General features: G+C 40.2%; 1 protein-coding gene across 2 annotated transcripts in view; it reads left to right on the top strand.

The window, feature by feature from the left end:
* The window catches only part of RNPC3 (RNA binding region (RNP1, RRM) containing 3), an 85,344-nt gene that overhangs the window by 24,783 nt on the left and 40,587 nt on the right, over positions 1-19,974 (top strand). For both annotated transcript variants that reach the window (XM_030205435.1, XM_030205434.1), the window contains exons 3-6: positions 5,416-5,534; positions 7,762-7,845; positions 13,330-13,441; positions 13,801-13,869. In XM_030205435.1, the coding sequence (XP_030061295.1) occupies positions 5,416-5,534; positions 7,762-7,845; positions 13,330-13,441; positions 13,801-13,869 (384 nt within the window). The remainder of the gene's footprint in view (positions 1-5,415; positions 5,535-7,761; positions 7,846-13,329; positions 13,442-13,800; positions 13,870-19,974) is intronic.

The raw sequence follows: 19,974 nt of genomic DNA, 5'->3' as shown, positions 1-19,974 counted from the left end.
GGAATTCGCCAAACCCATCGGACCTGCCACGAGGTAGGGCCGAATCGGGTGACCGACCAGATCCTCCGCTAACTTCCGACAAAGTAGCCCGCGCAGCCGAATGGAACCCACAACCGCAGCTAAACGACCCAGCTGCCTAACCGCCGCTGAACTCCAGCAGCGTGTCCCACCGACAAGTCCTGATACCAAACCCGACAGCAAAATCAGAGCTGCTGACCACATCCTACCCACCGACCACCAAGGCCTACCGATAGATGCTCCCTCGGAACGAATGAAACACTCTACTTACTCGATAATGCTTCAACATGCGAAAAAGACATCTGTGCTGCCTCCGGTAAATATTGCCTTTGAATGAATTAAAAGCATTACCTATCAACACTACAGCATGCAAAAGACTTCTTGTAAACGCTCCTAATGATCTAAATGCTGTACACGATTAACAACACTGTAACATAACGATAGACTTCCCTCAAATGCTCCTAAACAATTCAAAGGCTGCCTTACTTGCTCAGCAACACTGTTAAAGTCTTCCTTAAATGCCTCTACAAGATCTAAATGCTGCACTTGCTCAGTAACAATGTAAAAGCTTACCTTTAAATGCTCCTGTAAATTATTTGAAAACTGTGCTGCCTACCAATACTATAGCACACAGAACGCTCCTTTAAATAATCTAAATGCTGTGTTAGCTTAATAACACTGTAGCAATCTGATTTAAATGCTGTGCATGCTTAACAACACTGTAGCAATCTGATTTAAATGCTGCGCTTGCTTAATAATATTGTAGCAGTTTGATTTAAATGCTGTGCTTACTTATAACACTGTAGCAAATTGGGGGGGGGAATTCTCTCTTTAAATGCTCAACAACTTCATTTAAATGCTGTAAAACGTTATGCTGTAAACACTGTTTATATGCTTGGCAGCTTAGTAGATGCTCAAACACTGTTTATATGCTAGGCAGCTTATTAGATGTTTAAACGCTTTATATGCGATGTAAAAGACTGTAAGACCTCTAATGCCTCTGCCTACTTCGATCTAAGTGTACTGTTTGCAATGATTTAAACTTTGCTCGCTTTGTCCCAAATATAATGTTTACACTGACCTAGATCTTGACTCACATGACTGCCAAACCCCTAACATTCTAAACACACAAACTAACGTACATACTAACACTGATATGAACACCAGTAAAATACTCCTAACCATTTACTGCCTCACCCTACTACAACAGGCACCTACAACCCCAGACACAGACAATCACAGCCTCATAATCCACAAACAAATCACGAACACAACATGCACACCCAAAAAGACAAAGAAGACCATGAAAAACCTAGCATCCAGGAACCCCATCAAAGAATAGGAAAGCGAGAACGTTCCAAACCATCACATCAAGGAGAAAGAAGACTAATAAATATTACCACAAACCTGAATACAAAAGAACAATACCAACGAATGCAAATAGGTTACACTAATGCCAGATCAGTAGACAAGAAAACCACAACATTGACCGACTGGATCACGGAAGACCACCTTGATTTCCTAATCATTAGCGAAACATGGATCCATGATTCCAAAGACCCAATAATCTTAGAACTATGTCCACCAGGATACAAAATTACCCATTGGACAAGAGAAGGAAAAAGAGGAGGAGGCATAGCAATAATCTATAAATCACAATTCACAGTTACTACAACAGCAGAATCCATCCTACCCCAACTTGAAATAGCCTCAGTTAGAATCAACCACCCCGATCTACTTGATCAACTAAACCTAATCATTTTCTACAGGCCCCCTGGGCAACTGGCAAGATTCACAAACACACTTTATGAACTTCATATCAAACACTTGTGTGTCCTCCCAGAACCTCCTCATAGCAGGGGACATTAACCTACACCTTGAAGACACTAACATAAATAACGTAAACGAATGCAAGGAATTCATCCAACTATGGGAGCTCCACTGGCCTAATAGGCAACCCACCTACAAAAAAGGACACACACACTAGACATTATAACTTACAAATTTTCATCAGAGCCCATCCTCACTATCACAGACACAAAATGGACAGTTACACAATGGTCAGACCATTACAAAGCAAATACCTCCCTCTCCTGGAAAACAAAAGGGTCACAACGAAAACAAGAAAAAAGAACCTATACCACAAGAGGCAAAATAGACCCACTAACATTCTGGCAAGAACTTTATACTGACGAATGAGCAACTCCTACAGACTCACCCCAATTTCTACAAGAATGGGACAACAGATGCACAGCAATACTAGACAGTATAGCACCGCTCCAAAGTAAATCCTCTAAAAGAAAAAACTCCATACCATGGTTTAATGAAAAATTGAAAGACCTAAAAACACAGGTCAGAAGACTGGAAAGAATATGGAGCAAGAAAAAAGATGAATTCACTCTTAACGACTGGAAACAGTTGCAAAGAAAATACAAATACAAAATCAGACAAACTAAAAGAATGTACTACAAAACCATAATAGGACCAAACTACAAGGATACACATAAGCTCTTCTCACTCGTGAACAAACTCCTAAACACTACACCGGTTACCTCTAACAACACAGACACCCCATCCGCTACCAACATAGCGAAATATTTTAACGAAAAAATTATAAAACTCAGACGCATGATACCTACTAATACCACTGATCATACAAGCATCCTTGATTGCCTAGATCCAAAACCTGGGGAATACCCAGCTGATCGTTCATGGACCAACTTCAACAAAATCTCAGTAGATGAACTCTCACAATGGCTTAAAAAATATGGCAAATCTCAATGCAAACTAGACATTTGCCCTGTTAGCCTAATAAGAGCCGCCTCAAAACAATTCAAGAAAGACCTTACGGACCAAGTAAACCACAGACTCCAAAATGGTCTATTCCTCACGAATAAAGGAAACATCCTACTCACTCCTTTGCCAAAAGATGCTAAGAAAAGCACAATGGACCTAACTAATTATCGACCAGTTGCATCTATTCCGCTCATAACCAAAATAATGGAGGGCATAGGTACGAAACAACTCACTGAATATCTAACTAAACACTCAATTCTACATGAGTCACAATCAGGATTTCGATCAAATCACAGCACCAAAACTTTACTAGTGGCAGCAATGAACTCATTCAAAAAAACAATTGCAACTGGTAAGAACATACTCGTACTACAATTTGACATGTCAAGCGCCTTCGACATGGTTGATCATGGAATATTACTTCATATACTAGAATACTTCAGAGTCGGAGGCCCAGGCCTCAAGTGGTTCGAGAGATTTCTCACTACCAGATCCTACCAAGTAATAACAGATGCCGAAAGATCACCTCCATGGACACCGGAATGCGGAGTTCCTCAAGGATCCCCCCTCTCACCTACCATCTTCAACCTAATGATGATACCACTAGCCAAACCTTAACCCTTACATATACGCAGACGATGTCACAATCTACATCCCGTTCAAACATAATCTAAACGAAATCACCAACGAGATCAACCAAGGCTTCAGAACCTTGCACACCTGGGCAGATTCATTCCAGGTAAAACTCAACGCAGAAAAAACTCAATGCCTAGTACTCACTTCTCAATACAACACAAACAACTACTCCACTATTACCACACCATACTGCACCCTTCCTATCTCAGAAAACCTGAAGATTCTCGGAGTTACCATCGACCGAAACCTCACTCTCGATACCCACGTGAAGAACATGACCAAAAAGATGTTCAACTCGATGTGGAAACTCAAAAGAGTTAAGCCTTTCTTCCCGAGAAACATTTTCCGTACCCTGGTACAGTCTATGGTAATAAGTAACCTGGACTACTGTAACGCTCTGTACGCTGGCTGCAAAGAACAGACTATTAAGAAACTCCAAACAGCCATAAATACCGCAGCCAGACTCGTATTTGGAAAAACCAAATACGAAAGTGCAAAACCCTTAAGAGAGAAACTTCACTGGCTACCACTCAAGGAACGCATCGAATTCAAGATCTGCACGATCGTACACAAGATCATTCACGCAGATGCCCCACTTTACATGTTTAACCTAGTGGACCTACCGCCCAGAAACGCCAAGAGATCAGCCCGCAAATTCCTCAATCTGAACTTCCCCAGTTGTAAAGGACTTAAATATAAGCAAGCATACGCCACTATCTTCTCTTACAGAAGTACACAGCTATGGAATGCGTTACCCCCAGCCCTAAAAACTATGGACAATCTAAGCAACTTTCGCAAATCTTTGAAGACACATCTCTTCAATAGAGCCTACAAAAAGAACCCTTAAAGACACAAATCACCACACAACCTACCCACACAGCTAATTACACCTCCTACATCACCCTATTTAACACCCCCTTCTCTTTCTTCAAATATCTTCGTCCTACCACCGAATATATCTAAGATCCTCTCATGGCTATGTCATAATAATACTCTGTAAGCCACATTGAGCCTGCAAATAGGTGGGAAAATGTGGGGTACAAATGCAATAAATAGGAAAGGTCAGCTGCAGTCAGGATTCTACATGTATGATACCCTTCTGCCAGAGCTTCACACATTGTGGGTCATGGTTCCAAATGAGGTGCTGAAACCTGCATTTTGGGATTTTGGGTCTCAGCATGGGCAGGTGCTCTATAGGACATTATGGAGTACTATGCTTTCTATGGCCATGCAAAATGGGGTCACAACTACAGAAAGATGGTGAGCACTGCCTTTGACGGATGACTATCCTGCAAAACAAATTAATCTTTCTCAGCTTCTGAATCACAGGGAAGTCTCTTTTGTCTCTTAAGAACCACCGTTGTTTTGTAGCTTTAGATGCCAGGGACTTAAGACTTCATTCCTGGTATCCAAATTTTCCATTTCCAAATTCGTCCTGAGAATGGTCCCTTTCTGCAGCTCATAATCTCCAGGATAGTAGATCTTTATGTAATAATTTAGGCTGAGACCTACATGAGTCTGTCCCAGTTCTTAGTCATAGTTCTTATTCATATTCCCAGGCTAGTGTCCATGAAGTGAAAAAATTGACTGCATCAAGTTTTCCTTTGGAGGTAAACTAGAAACCCAAAGCAAAATGATTGCCTTTGGCTGTTTTGGATTTTGTTATATAGTACTGAGGAGCTGAAGGCAGCACCACCCCCTTTAAAGGGTGTGATTTCAGCTCAGAGCTTTTTTTTTTGTTTGTCTTCATCTACTGGCAGGGGGACATAGCCCAGTTGTCTGGACTAATCTGAGGCAAGTACGTTTATATTTCACCTTCTTTTGTTATATCAGATTTAGATATGATAGTATTTCTGCCAACAATAAAAAACAAAGCTAGGAAGCACTGTTGCTTTTAAGATATGTATAGATTTCTGATTGGTTTTAGTGTTCTTATTTAATTGTTCTCTCTCTTTTTAATTTAAGGCTTTGTCCAGATTACATCAATTGAAACTCTTAGGTCACACCTTAGTTGTTGAGTTTGCAAAGGGACAAGATCATGTTCAATTACAAGATCAACCTACATATTCTGAGAAAAAGAAAAGGTATGTCGTTTTTTAAATTTATTTTGAATAGTAGTGAACAAAGTTTTATATTTGATTTTAAGTGATTTGGCTTGATTTAATTCTTAAAATATACTGTAGGACTGAAATAGTATGAGTGAAGTGGTGTTGCAGAAAGTAGGCAAATTTTACTTACCTGCTAGCTACATAATTAAATATATTAAACCATTTTTGAGATTATATCCTTCAGGGTTTCAAAGTAAAGAAGCAGGTTTGTTGGCAGATTGCATAAAATATTAAGTTTCTTTGCTTTAAATTTATTATTAAGCAAGTTATTATAAATTCTAATGGATGCCATGCATTTTACGGTTGATGAATACATGTAGTTAAAGACAAACTCTATAGTAATGGAAATGAATACTGGCTCTTAAAAGATTAAAGAGGAATATATATATATTGTAGAAATTAAGAGTTATTTGGTTCTTGAATAGTTTTCATATATTATGTGTCCAGAGTTAATGGAAAAATGAGCAACTTGGAACCTCAAAGTTTGTAGAGGCACTATGCCCCCCCATAGGTTATTTAAAAGTTCTCCCTTGGAAATATTCTTTTTACATGGCATTACTGGAAGCCTTCACTATTTTTTTTTTTTTACCTAAAATAAACCCCATATTGCCTAGAGTACAGTACTGCTTCTGAGTCACTTATTTTAATGTGGCTTATTTTGTAAGGAGGATGACTGATAGGAAGATGAAAGTTGATGGGATATACACATGTATACCCTACTGGCTGTTACCAGATAACTAATGGTCTCAGGCAGAGAATGTAGTGAACTGTATAAAAGTAAATATGAGACGTTACTTTGAAGCTTAAAGGCAGAAGTGATAGTGGGATAACAGTGTCTTAAAGAATGTTTAACCCGCATCCTTTAACCAGGGTAAGTCTTTTTCTGGAAGGATTTATTTTAAAAAAATTATTGTTCCTTAGAACATAGGCCAAACTACATTGTACATAATCGTTCAGTATTTCAAGCTGTAGTAAGGTCTCTTTTTATATTGTTTCTGCAATAGAGTGGAGGAGTAGCTTAAGTCAGTTCAAACCATTGCGTTGTATCGTCGTACCAGCAGATGGCGGTAGTGATACTGATCTATTCCAGTGTCAGGCTGGAATACTTCACTATTTCTTTACCTCTAACAGATAAGTTAGGCTGGCACAGTAAGATAAAGGAGATAGGCATGTGCTTCTTGAGGTAAAGAGTCAGGGGCCTTAGCACCTGAGGTTCAGTCACAGACCCTACCTCAATGGAGTTGCTGTATGCCTTAACCCATGGGTTTTAACTCAGTCTGGCATGCTGGCAGCGGTCCCTGCGGGACCTCTGCGAGGAGGACGAGGTGTAAGTTTTCTCCACTCCCCCTGGCTTCCACAGCACAACATAGAAATAAAAAAAATAAAAATAGCATGTTTGGCTCTCTTTATTCCCTATGTTTTAACTAGGGAGACTAAAATTTGTTTAAAAAACAAATAAAACAAAGCTGAGAGGGAGCAGAAGCTTGGTAGGGCAGCAGGAACGCAGACGTGGACCAGACACCGTTATCCCTTGCCAGTAATGCTTAGGAGTGGGTGGGGTACCAACCATTGGGGGATTGATGTGACCTTCCTCAATCTCTCTACTAGTGGAGCACCTTTCTAAACCATAGATGTCCTGGGTAGTAGGTCTAACTTCTGATGCCCATCTTTTTGAACATAGGTGTTTATTCTCCCTTCTGAAATGGGGAATATATACCTATTTTGGGGGGGCTGCCCTAGTCCTGTCCAAAACCTGCCCCCACCCCACTCCATTGCCGTTTGGACACACTGCAGTTTTAGACATCTATATCTCAGCTTTATAGACTTGTCTGTCATGCATAGATAGCTAAGTGCTGATTTATGGCCTCCAAAACTTGAATAGAGCTTCTAAAATAAGCACCATAGCTTTGTCATACTCTAGTAAGTTCAGGAGCAGTCTAATGCATAAAGCAGCCTGTGGAACTGCAGATGTGTGCCATTGTCTGTGGTTTTAGTGTTTTATTTTCAGATGAATTATTTGAACATATGTTTCTTTTAGAGGTTGACAATTCAAGAATTATCGTACAATTTCACTGGAAATGAATTGCGAGCTGCAAAGATTCAAAGCATATTTGTTTCTATGTGAACATTTCACTTGATATTTTTGTCTTTCACATTTAACGTGAATTTGTTTTTAAACTTACAACTCTGTGTTTGTGCCTAGTTCTGATGAACCAGATGAAGAAGAGAAAGAAATTAAAGAACCACAGCATCCAACAATAGAGTGTGGAATTGCTCCAAGTCATGGGTTAGTCTATAATGGAATTTTTTCCTGATTTGTTTTAGCCATTTAGGTTCTCTCTGAACCTAAACACTTGGATAAACACTTTACAGAATAAAAGTGTTCATACAGATCAGGTTTTTAATAGGGCTGCATTTCTGAAATAGACTGTGAAAACTGTTTATAGCTGTTCTGTGTGCTGTTTTTAGATTTTTTTTTAATTTGCAGTTTGTCAATTTGTATTTCTTATCTTTCCATTATTTTTTATTCTTTAATAGTGTCCAATGTCCCCATCATTCTGTTCCCATATTGGACACTAAAGGGTTAATTAGGGCTACAGGGTTAAATAAACTGCATTAGGGGAGGGGAAATTAACATACCTTTAATCATGCGATTCAGTGCAATTATTTGCGATTTACATTTTTATCAAAATGCAGCCTTAGTTTAAAAAAAAGGTTTACAAGGATAAGGATGTTTGTAAGCAGAACTTTCCAGTCAATTCAGTATTCATTTATGTTCGCTGTATGATTTATTAATAAAAGCCACTTGATAAAACTGAGACATATTTGAAAGACCTTTTATATGAGTTTCTATACCTATTTTACATTTTCATTTTAAACTCTTGTGAAAAGTGCATCTGTAATTTTTTTTTTTTTTTTTTTTAGTGCACAGGCTATCTACTTGATTCTGTGTATTGTGCATAGATTTCCAAGAGGAAATCGAAGTGTATTCCATAACAGTGCACGTAAGCTACTTGGTTAAGCCAGTCATCACTGATAATTGCCAATTAACAAACAATTAACACTAATGTGCATTAATTAGAATTTAGGCATAGAACTGTCTAGGCGTATTCTATAACGTGCTGCATGTAAATTCTCAGTTGCATAAGTGGAAAGGAGGCCATGGGCGGGTTGTGAGTTTCTAAAGTCCATTGATCGTTATTAAATTTTGGGGTTTTGCCAGGTTCTTGGGGCCTGGATTGGCCGCTGTCGGAGACGGAGTGCTGGGCTTGATGGACCTTTGGTCTTTTCCCAGCGTGGCAGTGCTTCTGTACTTATGTACTATATAAATCTATGTGCGTTTGTAGAATACACCTGGTCTGCGCCTAATTTATGCATTGGCATTTACACAGTGTTTTACTTGACGTAATTTAGTTGAGGATATGGGTGCTCGCATATTCTGTAACCCGTGTGGAAATTTAGTCTTATTCTATAAAGTACACCTAAATTGTACTCTTCCGTATGGAAATTCATTGAGTCAAGATAGTTTGAAGTATAAAGTTCTAAAAAAAATAGTTGAAGTTTGAATTTTTTGAAATATGGATGTTTTAATGTGGAGGTATTTTTATGTTTGGTGACCTCATTTAGCCACCCCTTTTGAGAGGGGGTGAACTAGACTGCTAGCAAGATGTGACACTAATAGTATATAATATGATATATACAGTATTTGGCTATCAGAAGTATAGCTGGGGGTACCAGTACACAAGGTATTTGTGCCAGATCTCTCAAATCTCCTAGAGATATGCTCCAGATACTGCGTTTTGATTTAATCTCTATCTCTACTCATGGGGGTCCAACATCAGTTCCAGGATGACCAGCAGAGTATGAATCTCTTAAAAGAGAAGAGCAGGAGGTATGGTACACTTTCAGAACAAATTCAAAGGCTGACTTCTCCTAGAGTATCAGTGTACCCCTCCTTCTCACTCCCTAAGCCCTCTGGAACATGAGTTACAAATCTGTCATAAGAGCTGAAAGAAAAAATAGCTGATACATAGGTCTGTCCAATGCATTGATTCGAGCATGCCAGTTTTAGTAGAAGGCTTCCACTTCTCACACTAATCGTCATTCACGAAAGCCCTGGGAAAGTGGCAGGTGTGATAATACAAGACTGAGTTTACTAGGGCTACCAATGATCACGACACCAGCCTTAAACATTCTCCACTGAAAGTGAGTTATCTGTGCAACTGTTTAGCACAATGGGTTACACTGCAACTTAAGTCATCAAAAGCTATAAGTCCGTTTTGTTTGTTTTCCCGCTTTTTACCTTCTTTCTGCTTCCCTTTGTTGCTCCTGTATTCCCATCCGTATTCTCTTATTTAAGCTGCTTCTGTACTTTGACACTTTTTTCTGGAACAATTTTATCCTGTTGTATTATGTAATTTTCTAGTAACTTTGTTAGCCACATTGAGCCCGCATAATCTAGGAAAATGTGGGATACAAGTGAACCAAATAAATAAAATGTCTGGGCTTCTTTGGCCTACTGGTGATGCAGCCTGGAATTGGCTCACCTCCCAAAGTAAATCATCTCTGCCTTGCAGCAGTGGGCTGACCCCCTTTTCATTCCCTAGACAATTAATTCACTGGTTCTCCTTTTATCGCATCTCTTCATACTCCCAAATATCAAATGGAGGAATAGGGTGGGCCACAAGGCCGTTGCAACACCAATATTTTTCTCAACACAGCATCGGCAAGTAGAGAGCTTGAGGGGAGAGGCCAGAAGGATGTTCTGTTGTCCTTGAAAGGAGGGAATAGATAATAAGGATTAGTTGGCTCACTATGGTCTTCCCCCCCCCCCCCCCCCCCCCCCCACAACCCAACATACACTTATACCTTCCTTGAATTGCTTCCATAATTGTAGAAACTAGCCATGGTTTAGTCATGCAAATCAACAACTGCCCTCATTTTTTGCTATAGTGGAATTGCCTATATTCATAGTACAACATTCTTTTTAGTACGCCTTTTTCTGTGCCTTGCCCCTTTTTAGGCACCATCGAGTCGTTTAAGTTGTCCAACGAGGTTTTCCTGTCCATGTCCACGAAGACTCACAGTGGCTTCAAGCTTTGTACTCGGTGCAATTGAACAGTCTGGAAAGGATACCCATTCGTGGTGTCTGCAGTGTCTTAGGCCCGACCATAGCCCTTGTAACTGTGTTGTCTATCTTCACATGAAGAAGAGTGCCCAGGTTTCCTGAGAGGCTCAACAAGAGAAGAGTTTTGGAGCCAAGTCCGGTTCCTCGATGTCTTCATCAGCATCAACGTGGAGCATCACATCGTCATTGGGAGCGTCTGTAAGCATGGCTGCTTCGAGACTCTTAGACACTGGGAGCAGTGAGGTGTCGAGTGGGTCTCCACCTGTCTCGAGGCCTCATGTGCAGGCCCCCCGGGACCATCCGTTGCTGGATCCGACCCCGAGGCGATGTGACGATTTGATGTCTGCACCGAGGAGTCTCGGTGATGTGCTTCAGGTGAAAGCCAAGAATTATCGTCTTTGGTCACCCTTGACACATGTTGGAGCTCCTGGACATCAAGGCATTCGGCACCCGAGAAGCGTCTGTGCTGAGAAGACATCTCTCGTTCCATACAGGAGGTGCTAATTAACCTTTCTGCGAGCAGCCGAGATCCTGCTCCCGTATCGACCCCAGCGGATCTGCAACCTCGGCTTTTCCTGTTGTCTGACATCTATGAGCACATCCGGTCCTTGCTTCCTGAGCTGTTCTTTTCCACGGGAGATCTTGTCACAGCAAGTACAGAGAGACTTCCCAGGAAAAAGCACAGTTTCACCTATGAATCAGCAAGGCAGAATGATACCACTGGATTAAATGCATCAGAGAGAAAGTCCTCTATTTTGTGTTTGCAGGCTTGCTGAGCTGCCACATGCTGCCAAGCTTCCTCTCCCCCCCCACCCCGCCTTTCAAACTGTGTTGAGAATCAGGACCTGCTAAGTCAACAGTAACAAAAGTCCTGCATTGTGTGTTACACCTGTGGATTTTATGTTCACTCTTCACCAGGTTGTTTGTTCTTTACAGCAGTCTTCCCAGCTTCCTTCTCTTCTTTGGGTATGTCTCTCCTTAGTGGGCAAGGTCCTGCCATCAGGATGCTGAGATTGGTGAAGAATACCTCTCCTGAAGGGTCACAGGAGTCTATGATTTGATTTATTAATTTAATATATTGCTTAATGGAACCAGTTTTAAGGCAGTTTGCAATAAAAGTATATATATAATCAGCTAATACAATAAAACATCTAAAAAAAAATAAACTGACACATTGTTGAGCATAATATACGTCGTCATAATATCAACAAGTGCTCAATCCAAAGCTTTTTTTTTAAACAGCTTTTTTAAACAACCAAGTTTTCAACACCTTGTGAATAGAGTAACACGAAATACTATTGAATTCTTCAGGTAAAGAATTCCACAGTAATGAATCTGCATAGCAGATCTCTGGATGGAACCCTGGGGAGTAGGGTAGAGAGAATACGAAGCTGGGTCTAAAAACCTCAGAAGTGGGGGATCATTCTCACTCCCTTCCCTTCATTAATTGCACAGTCTGTTTTCTTGTAATTTCTGATATACAACTGGAAGGAAAGCCTGAGAATTAAGGAAATTATTTTATCAGGAATGTACAGACCCTCAAGAGAGTTTCCAAAGCAAATGATTTGAGCAGGTACTCTTTGAGGGGCTCTTTTACTAAGCCACTTAGGCACCTACACGCACCCAGCATGCGTCAATGAGCTACTTCGTGGCCTGGGTGGTAATTTCGTTTTTTACGCGTGCCGGAAAATAATTTTTGTTTTCTAGTTCGTGGCAGAAACCGGGCGGTAATCATCATTCTACACATGTAGACGATTACCGCACAGTTACTACGTGATACCTTACTGCTGAGTCAATGAATGTGGTATAAAATATGTATATTTGATCCTGATATGTCTCTCTGCTATTTTTGGGTCACAGCGCTGTCCTTACGACCCAACTATTGGAGTTGCCATCAATACAGCCTTTCCTGATCCATCTTGTTGTATAGAAGTCTTCCTGGCACTGGCCTTAGTTCCTCACAGCTGGCGAAAAGGACTAGGAACAATGGGGATAGATACTCTCGCCCAACCTTGGCCACTAAAATGTTTATCTTTGTTCCTTGATCTCTCGTTGGCAGGATGATCCAGAGGATTATGGCTTGTACAAACCTGGCTTTTCTAGTTGCTTCTAACTTGCCCATGCACTCTTGGTAATGCAAGCTAATTAATGTGCAGTAATAACTGATGTTAATGTACCTTAGGTCTGTAAGGGATTGATATTGAAAGCCACTTTTTCACATAAACTGTTTTGACCATGGAAATGACGTCATCAAATTGCTTGGATTTTGTGCAAGTAGAGAGATGAATGTAATGCCATTTGACCCATACTTCTTATAGAGAGCAGAGGCGTTTCTGGGGGTGAAGTGGGTTTTCTCTTACATTCATACTTTTGGATTTTCTCAAATGTGCATGTAAACTTTCTGAAGTTTGTACTAAATAGTAGATGTAAATAAGGTCATGTAGGTTAATTTTCAAAAGGGAAAATTTTTCTTTCAAAATTATTATAACATTCTCATATTGGCAGCAGAAATTAAGAGAATTGTTATAAAATTCCCCTCACAATCTATATAATTATTCAAAGCAGGTACTAAAACTAATATTAAGGCTTTTTGCCTATTTTAGTGTATCTGTATGTTTATATTTATCGTATTCTTTTTTTCAGATTGACATTTTCTATGAATTCTTTATTGAAATATCTGTATCCTCCACCTTCAAGTACAGTTCTGACAAATATAGCTAATACATTGGCAAGTGTGCCAAAGTTCTATGTTCAGGTAACTTCAGATTATTTTTGTTTTCCGTAAATAGAAATTTACAAATGTTTTATGTGCTAGTACAGTATTATAAATATCAGTGTAACTTATAAAGGATATCATTTTCTCCAGTTTAGGTCTGAGCTATGCTAACAAAAGATCAGTTTTCTAATCTTAAATTTTTACTGATACTGAATATCAGCTTTAATGTATTGAAAGGGGTATATTTAATTACAGCAATGTGTACTTTGCTGTGATGTGACAGTGCCATCTACTGTTGTATTATGGCTCATAATTGTATTCTAAAAACCCATGTGAATTGTATAATAAATACAAAATTCAAAAACATTCTTTAAGTTATTTTTATCAACATCTTTTAGGTTCTACATCTTATGAATAAAATGAATCTACCCACACCCTTTGGACCCATGACTGCTCGACCTCCCACAGTAAGATAGTTTTGAAAATGTATATTAAATTTACAGTTAAATGTAGTTGTTCTGCTGTTTCCAGAGGTTACCTGCAGATAACAGGTAAAGAAACACACACTACTGTGGTGTGCAAAATTCTGGAATAGGTTATGTGCAATATGGAATTTCAGTATCGTTAGCATGCATTTAATTTCCATTTTTAAAATCTGTTTTCTTCTCTCTGTCTCCAGACCAGTCCTAAACAAGTGAGTATATGGTTTCCTACCAGCAGATAGAGACTGAGAACTATGCCCTTGAATTTTGTCCTCCATTCGCAAATGCCTTCCTAGAGTCTCCCTGTCAGTCACTACAAAAGGCGCTCACAGTCATAGGAGCCGACTCTGGGTGCTGTGGGTGCTTGAGCACCCCCAGTATTGAGAAACTTCCTTTTATGGGTCCAGGGAAGGGTTATTTCCATTGGGCTTAGCACCCCCAATAATTTTGAAAAGTTGGCTCCTATTCTCACAGTCACATAAACTGTTTTGGACAGGTTGCTGGAATTAGAGGTGATTGTACCATTACCTTGAGAAGAAAAAGGTTCTGGCAGATTGTCTATTGTATAGTGCCCAAAAAGGAGTTTACCTTTCATCCCATCTTGTATCTCAAAAAGGTCAACAGGGCCTTGCAAGTAACCAACTTTCATGGAGATTCTGAAGTTCCTCACTCCTTTGGATCTTTCAGTAGCATATCTTCACTTTCCTATCCACCCAGACTATTGGACTACACTTTGCAATTCTGGATCAGCATTACCAATTCAGATTGGCTATGGCTCCCAGTCCCTTTGTCAAGGTCATGGTGGTTGTAGTAGGCCACCAAGAGTGTGTGCTCGTTCATCCTCACCTGAGCGATTAATTGGTTTGGGCAAAATCATTAAAGGAAAGCAGGAGTTCCACCACCCAGGTGGTTGAGCCATTGCAGCACATGCAGTGGATGGTGAACTTGGCCAAAGGCTTGTTGATTCCATTTCAAGAGTTAGAGTATTTGGGAGTCTGCATCGATACTTGCAAGGGCAAAGTCTTCCTCCTGGAAACACAGATTCAGAAACTCCGTTCCCAGATCTTCTTGGTTATTTGCTTTCTCTCCTGACTCGATTTCTACCATCTTGATTGGTCAATAGAAATACTGGCTGATTCAGGGTTCACAGGACCCTTCATGGTTGATGTCACACATCCAGTAGTCCTCAGTCTGCCATCTGCCAGTAGGCAAACATATATTCACTTGTCGGGAGTGGTCTGGAGAGATTCGAGGAAAGAGAAGATGGGCAAGATGTAATTTCTTAGTGATTAGAGCAGCCTCCTGCAGAGATTCAAAGGCTTCTGGTTCAAGTCCTACTGCAACTTTTTGTAGCAGTAGCCTGATGGTTAGTGCAGCGTTAGAACCAGGGGAACTGAGTTCTATTCCCACTGCAGCTCCTTCTGACTCTGAGCAAGACCCTTAACCCTCCCATTGGCCCAGGAACAAAATAAGTACCTGTATATAAATATGTAAACTGCTTTGATTGTAACCACAGAAAAGCGGTATATCAGATCCCATCCCCTTTCTCTTTCCTGCACAATAATTCTGTAATGCTATTTCAGTCATAAAGGCATGTTACATATGTAAATCATCTTAAAACAGTTATTGATCTGTACATTGCAAGTTCAGTGTGGCTCAGATGCTACTCAGATGTTGTGTCCATAACATTATTCCCAGATTCTATATATGGCGTCTTGATTTGCACACCTAAATTTAGACATGTACCCAAGATATGGATGCAACTTAATTGATTAATAAGCTTAACAATAATTGACTAAGAACCAATTATTGATAATTGGCACTCAATAACATTTGCACTCACATCTGGCTGTACTGTAAGGCATGGCACTTCAACACACGTATCTCAAAAGGGGGCATGGCTAGGGTGCATCAGAGGCTTTCTGAAAAGTATGCGTGTAATTATAGAATACGGCCCCAGCGCACCTAACTTGGGTTTAGCAGGCATAACTCTGGTGCCATAAGGCATAATATCTGCGCCTAAGTAATATTCTATAAAGGGCGTATGCCCTTTATAGAATAGCACTTCGTGCCGATTTTTTTTCAGGGCCCAATTTTGTGTGCTATTTACTGAATCCATTCCTATATGATTAGGAAGTTGCTGCAGTTCATTGTTGAAGAAGCCTGCTCTAGATGCAGTTTGTACCATCTAGCTGCCCCCCAGTTTTGACTCTTAACATTTAAGTACATAAGTATTGCCACACTGGGACAGACCAAACGTCCATCAAGCCCAGTATCCTGTTTCCAACAGTGGCCAATCCAGGTCACAGATACCTGGCAAGATCCCAGAAAAACTCAATACATTTTATGATGTTTATCCCAGAAATAAGCAGTAGATTTCCCCAAGTCAATTTAATAAAGGTCTCTGGACTTTTCCTTTAGGAAGCCATCCATACCCTTTTTAAACCTCCAAGCTAACCGCCTTTTCCACATTCTCTGGCAACAAATTCCAGAGTTTAATTACACGTTGAGTGAAGAAAAACTTGCTTAGATTCATATTAAATTTACTACTTTGTAGATTCATCACATGCCCCCTTGTCATAGTATTTTTGAAAAGAGTAAACAAACGATTCACGTCTACCCGTTCCGCTCCAGTCATTATTTTATAGACCTCTATCATATCTCCCCTCAGCCGTCTCCTCTCCAAGCTGAAGAGCCCTAGATGCTTCAGCCTTTCCTCATAGGGAATTTGTCCCATCTCCTTTATCATTTTAGTCACCCTTCTCTGTACCTTTTCTAATTCCACTATATCTTTTATGAGATGCGGTGACCAGAATTGAACACAATATTCGAGGTGCGGTTACACCATGGACCGATACAAAGGCATCATAACATCCTCACTTTTGTTTTCCATTCCTTTCCGAATAATACTTAATGTTCTATTTGCTTTCTTAGCTGCCACAGCACACTGAATAGAGAATTTCAACATATCAACAACAACAATGCCGAGATCCCTTTCTTGGTCGGTGACTCCTAACATGGAACCTTGCATTATGTAGCTATAATTCGGGTTCCTCTTTCCCACATTAAACATCATCTGCCATTTAGACGCCCAGTCTCCCTGTTTCGTAAGGTCCTCTTGTAATTTTTCACAATCCTCTCGCAATTTAACAACTTTGAATAACTTTGTGTCATCAGCAAATTTAATTACCTCACTAGTTACTCCCATCTGTAAATCATTTATAAATATGTTAAAAAGCAGCGGTCACAGCACAGACCCCTGAGGAACCCCACTATCTTCTCTTCTGCATTGAGAATACTGACTATTTAACCTTATGCTCTGTTTTCTATCCTTTAACCAGTTTTTAATCCACAGTAGGACACTACCTCCTATCCCATGACTCTCCAATTTCCTCTGGAGTCTTTCATGAGGTACTTTGTCAAACACATTTTGAAAATCCAGGTACACAATATCAACTGGCTTGCCTTTATCCGCATGTTTGTTCATCCCTTCAAAGAAATGTAATAGATTGGTGAGGCAAGATTTCCCTTCACTAACTCCATGCTGGCTTTGTCTCATTAATCTATGCTTTTGAGTATGATCTGTAATTTTGTTCTTTATAATAGTCTCTACCATTTTGCCAGGCACTGATGTCAGGCTCACAGGTCTATAATTTCCCGGTTCCCCTCTGGAACCTTTTTTAAATATTGGCATTACATGGGCTACCCTCCAATCTTCCGGTACCACGCTCGATTTTAAGTATAATTTACATATTAATAACAATAGTTCCGTCAGTTCATTTTTCAATTCTATCAGTACTCTGGGATGAATACCATCCGGTCCAGCTAACCAAAAAAGTTCTCTTTGACTAACTCCTTACTTATTCCTAGTCAGTTTTTGTTTTACTCCCTAGTCAGTCTTGTTTTCGTATTAGCCATAGCCTGGAAACCATCATTGCATCTCTTCTCGGTGAACTACGTTCTCACTTGGTTATGGGTTCTATTGGATCTGTTTTCTGCTTTTGACTTGGTGAATCATTCTCTCCTTATAAGAAGGTTATCAGCTTTGGGAATATCAGGTCAAGTCTGAGTGGTTCTCCTCTTTTGAGGTCATTCTTTTTGGTGTCTGTGTCAGGTAATACCTCTCCTCGGTTTCCTTTATCATGTGGTGTCCCTCAGGGTTCTATCCTGTCTCCTCTTTTATTCAATATCTTCCTTTCAGTTACTAGTCCTCTGTCCATTGATCTCTTCCCTCTACAAGTCTGCCTCAGTGAGGTAGCAACTTGGCTGAAAGATAACCATTTAATTTTGAACATGGTCAAATCCACATCTTGTTGTATTACCTGTCACGCTCCGGTACCTTCCAATTCTCTTAATTTTTTCAGGTGCTTCGGTCATGCCAGTAGACTCATTCCCATATCTTGGGGTCATTTTAGACTCTCATTTAACATTTGCCCATCAGATCTCATCAGTCCTCCGTTTAGGGTTTTGTAGCCTGCATCAACTTTCTTCTGTTCATCATCATTTGGATGTAGAGTCTCAGTACAGTAATCTAGCTGGTAAACAGTATACAATCGTATATTAAATCTAGTCTAAAGCGGCTGCAATCCTTGCAGAACACAGCTGCTTGCTTTTTTTTGTGCAGAGCAAGGCTCCAGGACTCATCACTCCACTTTTCTTGAAATTGCATTGACTTTCCGTTCAGGCCCACATTCTGTTCAAGATTCTATCTCTAATGTTCAAGGCCTTATTTGATGGTATTCCAGATTACTTATCTTGTTTTACAATTCCTTATTCCCCTTTGCAACTGTTGTGATCTCTCAATGATCATAGATTGGTTCTTCCTTCTCCATTGCATGCTCATTGGGAATCCACGAGATCCTCTGTCTTTCTTCCTGTCCCCTTGCCTCTGGAATAATTTGTCCCTAGATTTGTGAGCTTGAGCAATCCTTTCAATCCTTAAGAAAAAAATCAAGAACCATCTTTTAGGTGTAACTTTTAATGTGTTAGTTCTGTTGTACTTTTCAGCAACAGCATTTAATTAGAAATACTTTGTTTTGTTTCTTTACTGATGTGTGCTTTCCTTTTTTTTTTTTTTAACTGAATAAAGATGGCATATCCAGCAATCCATATGGGGGTCCCAGAGGTGGACTAGGGTGCCATTCATTTCCTCTCCCTTCACTCTCACTTTGCTATCATACCTTTGCTGCTGGGCATGCTGAAGCTCTGTCATTTGAAAAAATCGGTTGCCAAAGCCACCGCCTTCCTGCTTGTACTGACTTAAGAACAAGGAAGTTGGCGGCGTACCTCCAGCCACCGATGTTGGCACTCAAGCATGCTTAGTTCATGCACAAGGAAGAAGGGGGTAACTCAGGCAGTGGATTTCTTCAACTGGTGGGGCTTAGGCTACCCCTCCAGCCATTGAACAGTTACTGCAACTTTGAAGAGGGCCTAATTCTGTTGGGGGGGAGGCGGGAAGGTCCTCAAGGCCCCTCTGTGGCTACACCACTTATTAAAGGCCTAATATCTTCTTCTGCCCCCCAGGTTCAAATCTCCTTCCTTCCCCCGCTACCTCAGAGCCATTATTGCTCTCTTTATTCTCTCCCGCTCGCCCTCTGAGTCCAACATCTCTCCCTTCTTCTCTTCTTCCTCCATCCTTCTCTCCCTCAGGCATCTCTCCCTCTTTCTTTCCCCTCCCCCATGTGGTCTGGCATCTCTAGCCCCTCCTGGCCCTGCCTGCTGTTTTCTTTACAAAGTTGGATTTAGACATCATATTGAAAATGCCCCTCCATCTCTCTCTCCAGTGTAGCAGAGGGAAAAAAGAATAAACCAAAGAAGGAACCAAAGGATAAATTATAATTGATTATAAACAGTCAAACAAAAGAATATGACCGTGCTAATTAACTTTGATGACAAAAGTTGACATGGCCGCTTTTTGGCTGATGCCTAACTCGGGTAGAATTAAAAAAAAATGCATATATAATCTATAAAATAGAAAACAAAGTAATGCCAAATTAGTCTGCTTCAATAATAATATATTAGAATCTAATATAATAATTTGCTCCTCCAACGTTCCATTCCATATCATCAAGCTGATCAATCCATAGACTG

This window comes from Microcaecilia unicolor, chromosome 6 (genome assembly GCF_901765095.1).
Source record: "Microcaecilia unicolor chromosome 6, aMicUni1.1, whole genome shotgun sequence".
NCBI lineage: Eukaryota > Metazoa > Chordata > Amphibia > Gymnophiona > Siphonopidae > Microcaecilia > Microcaecilia unicolor.
Note: the sequence above shows the minus strand (reverse complement) of the source record. Positions and strands in the feature narration are given on the sequence as shown.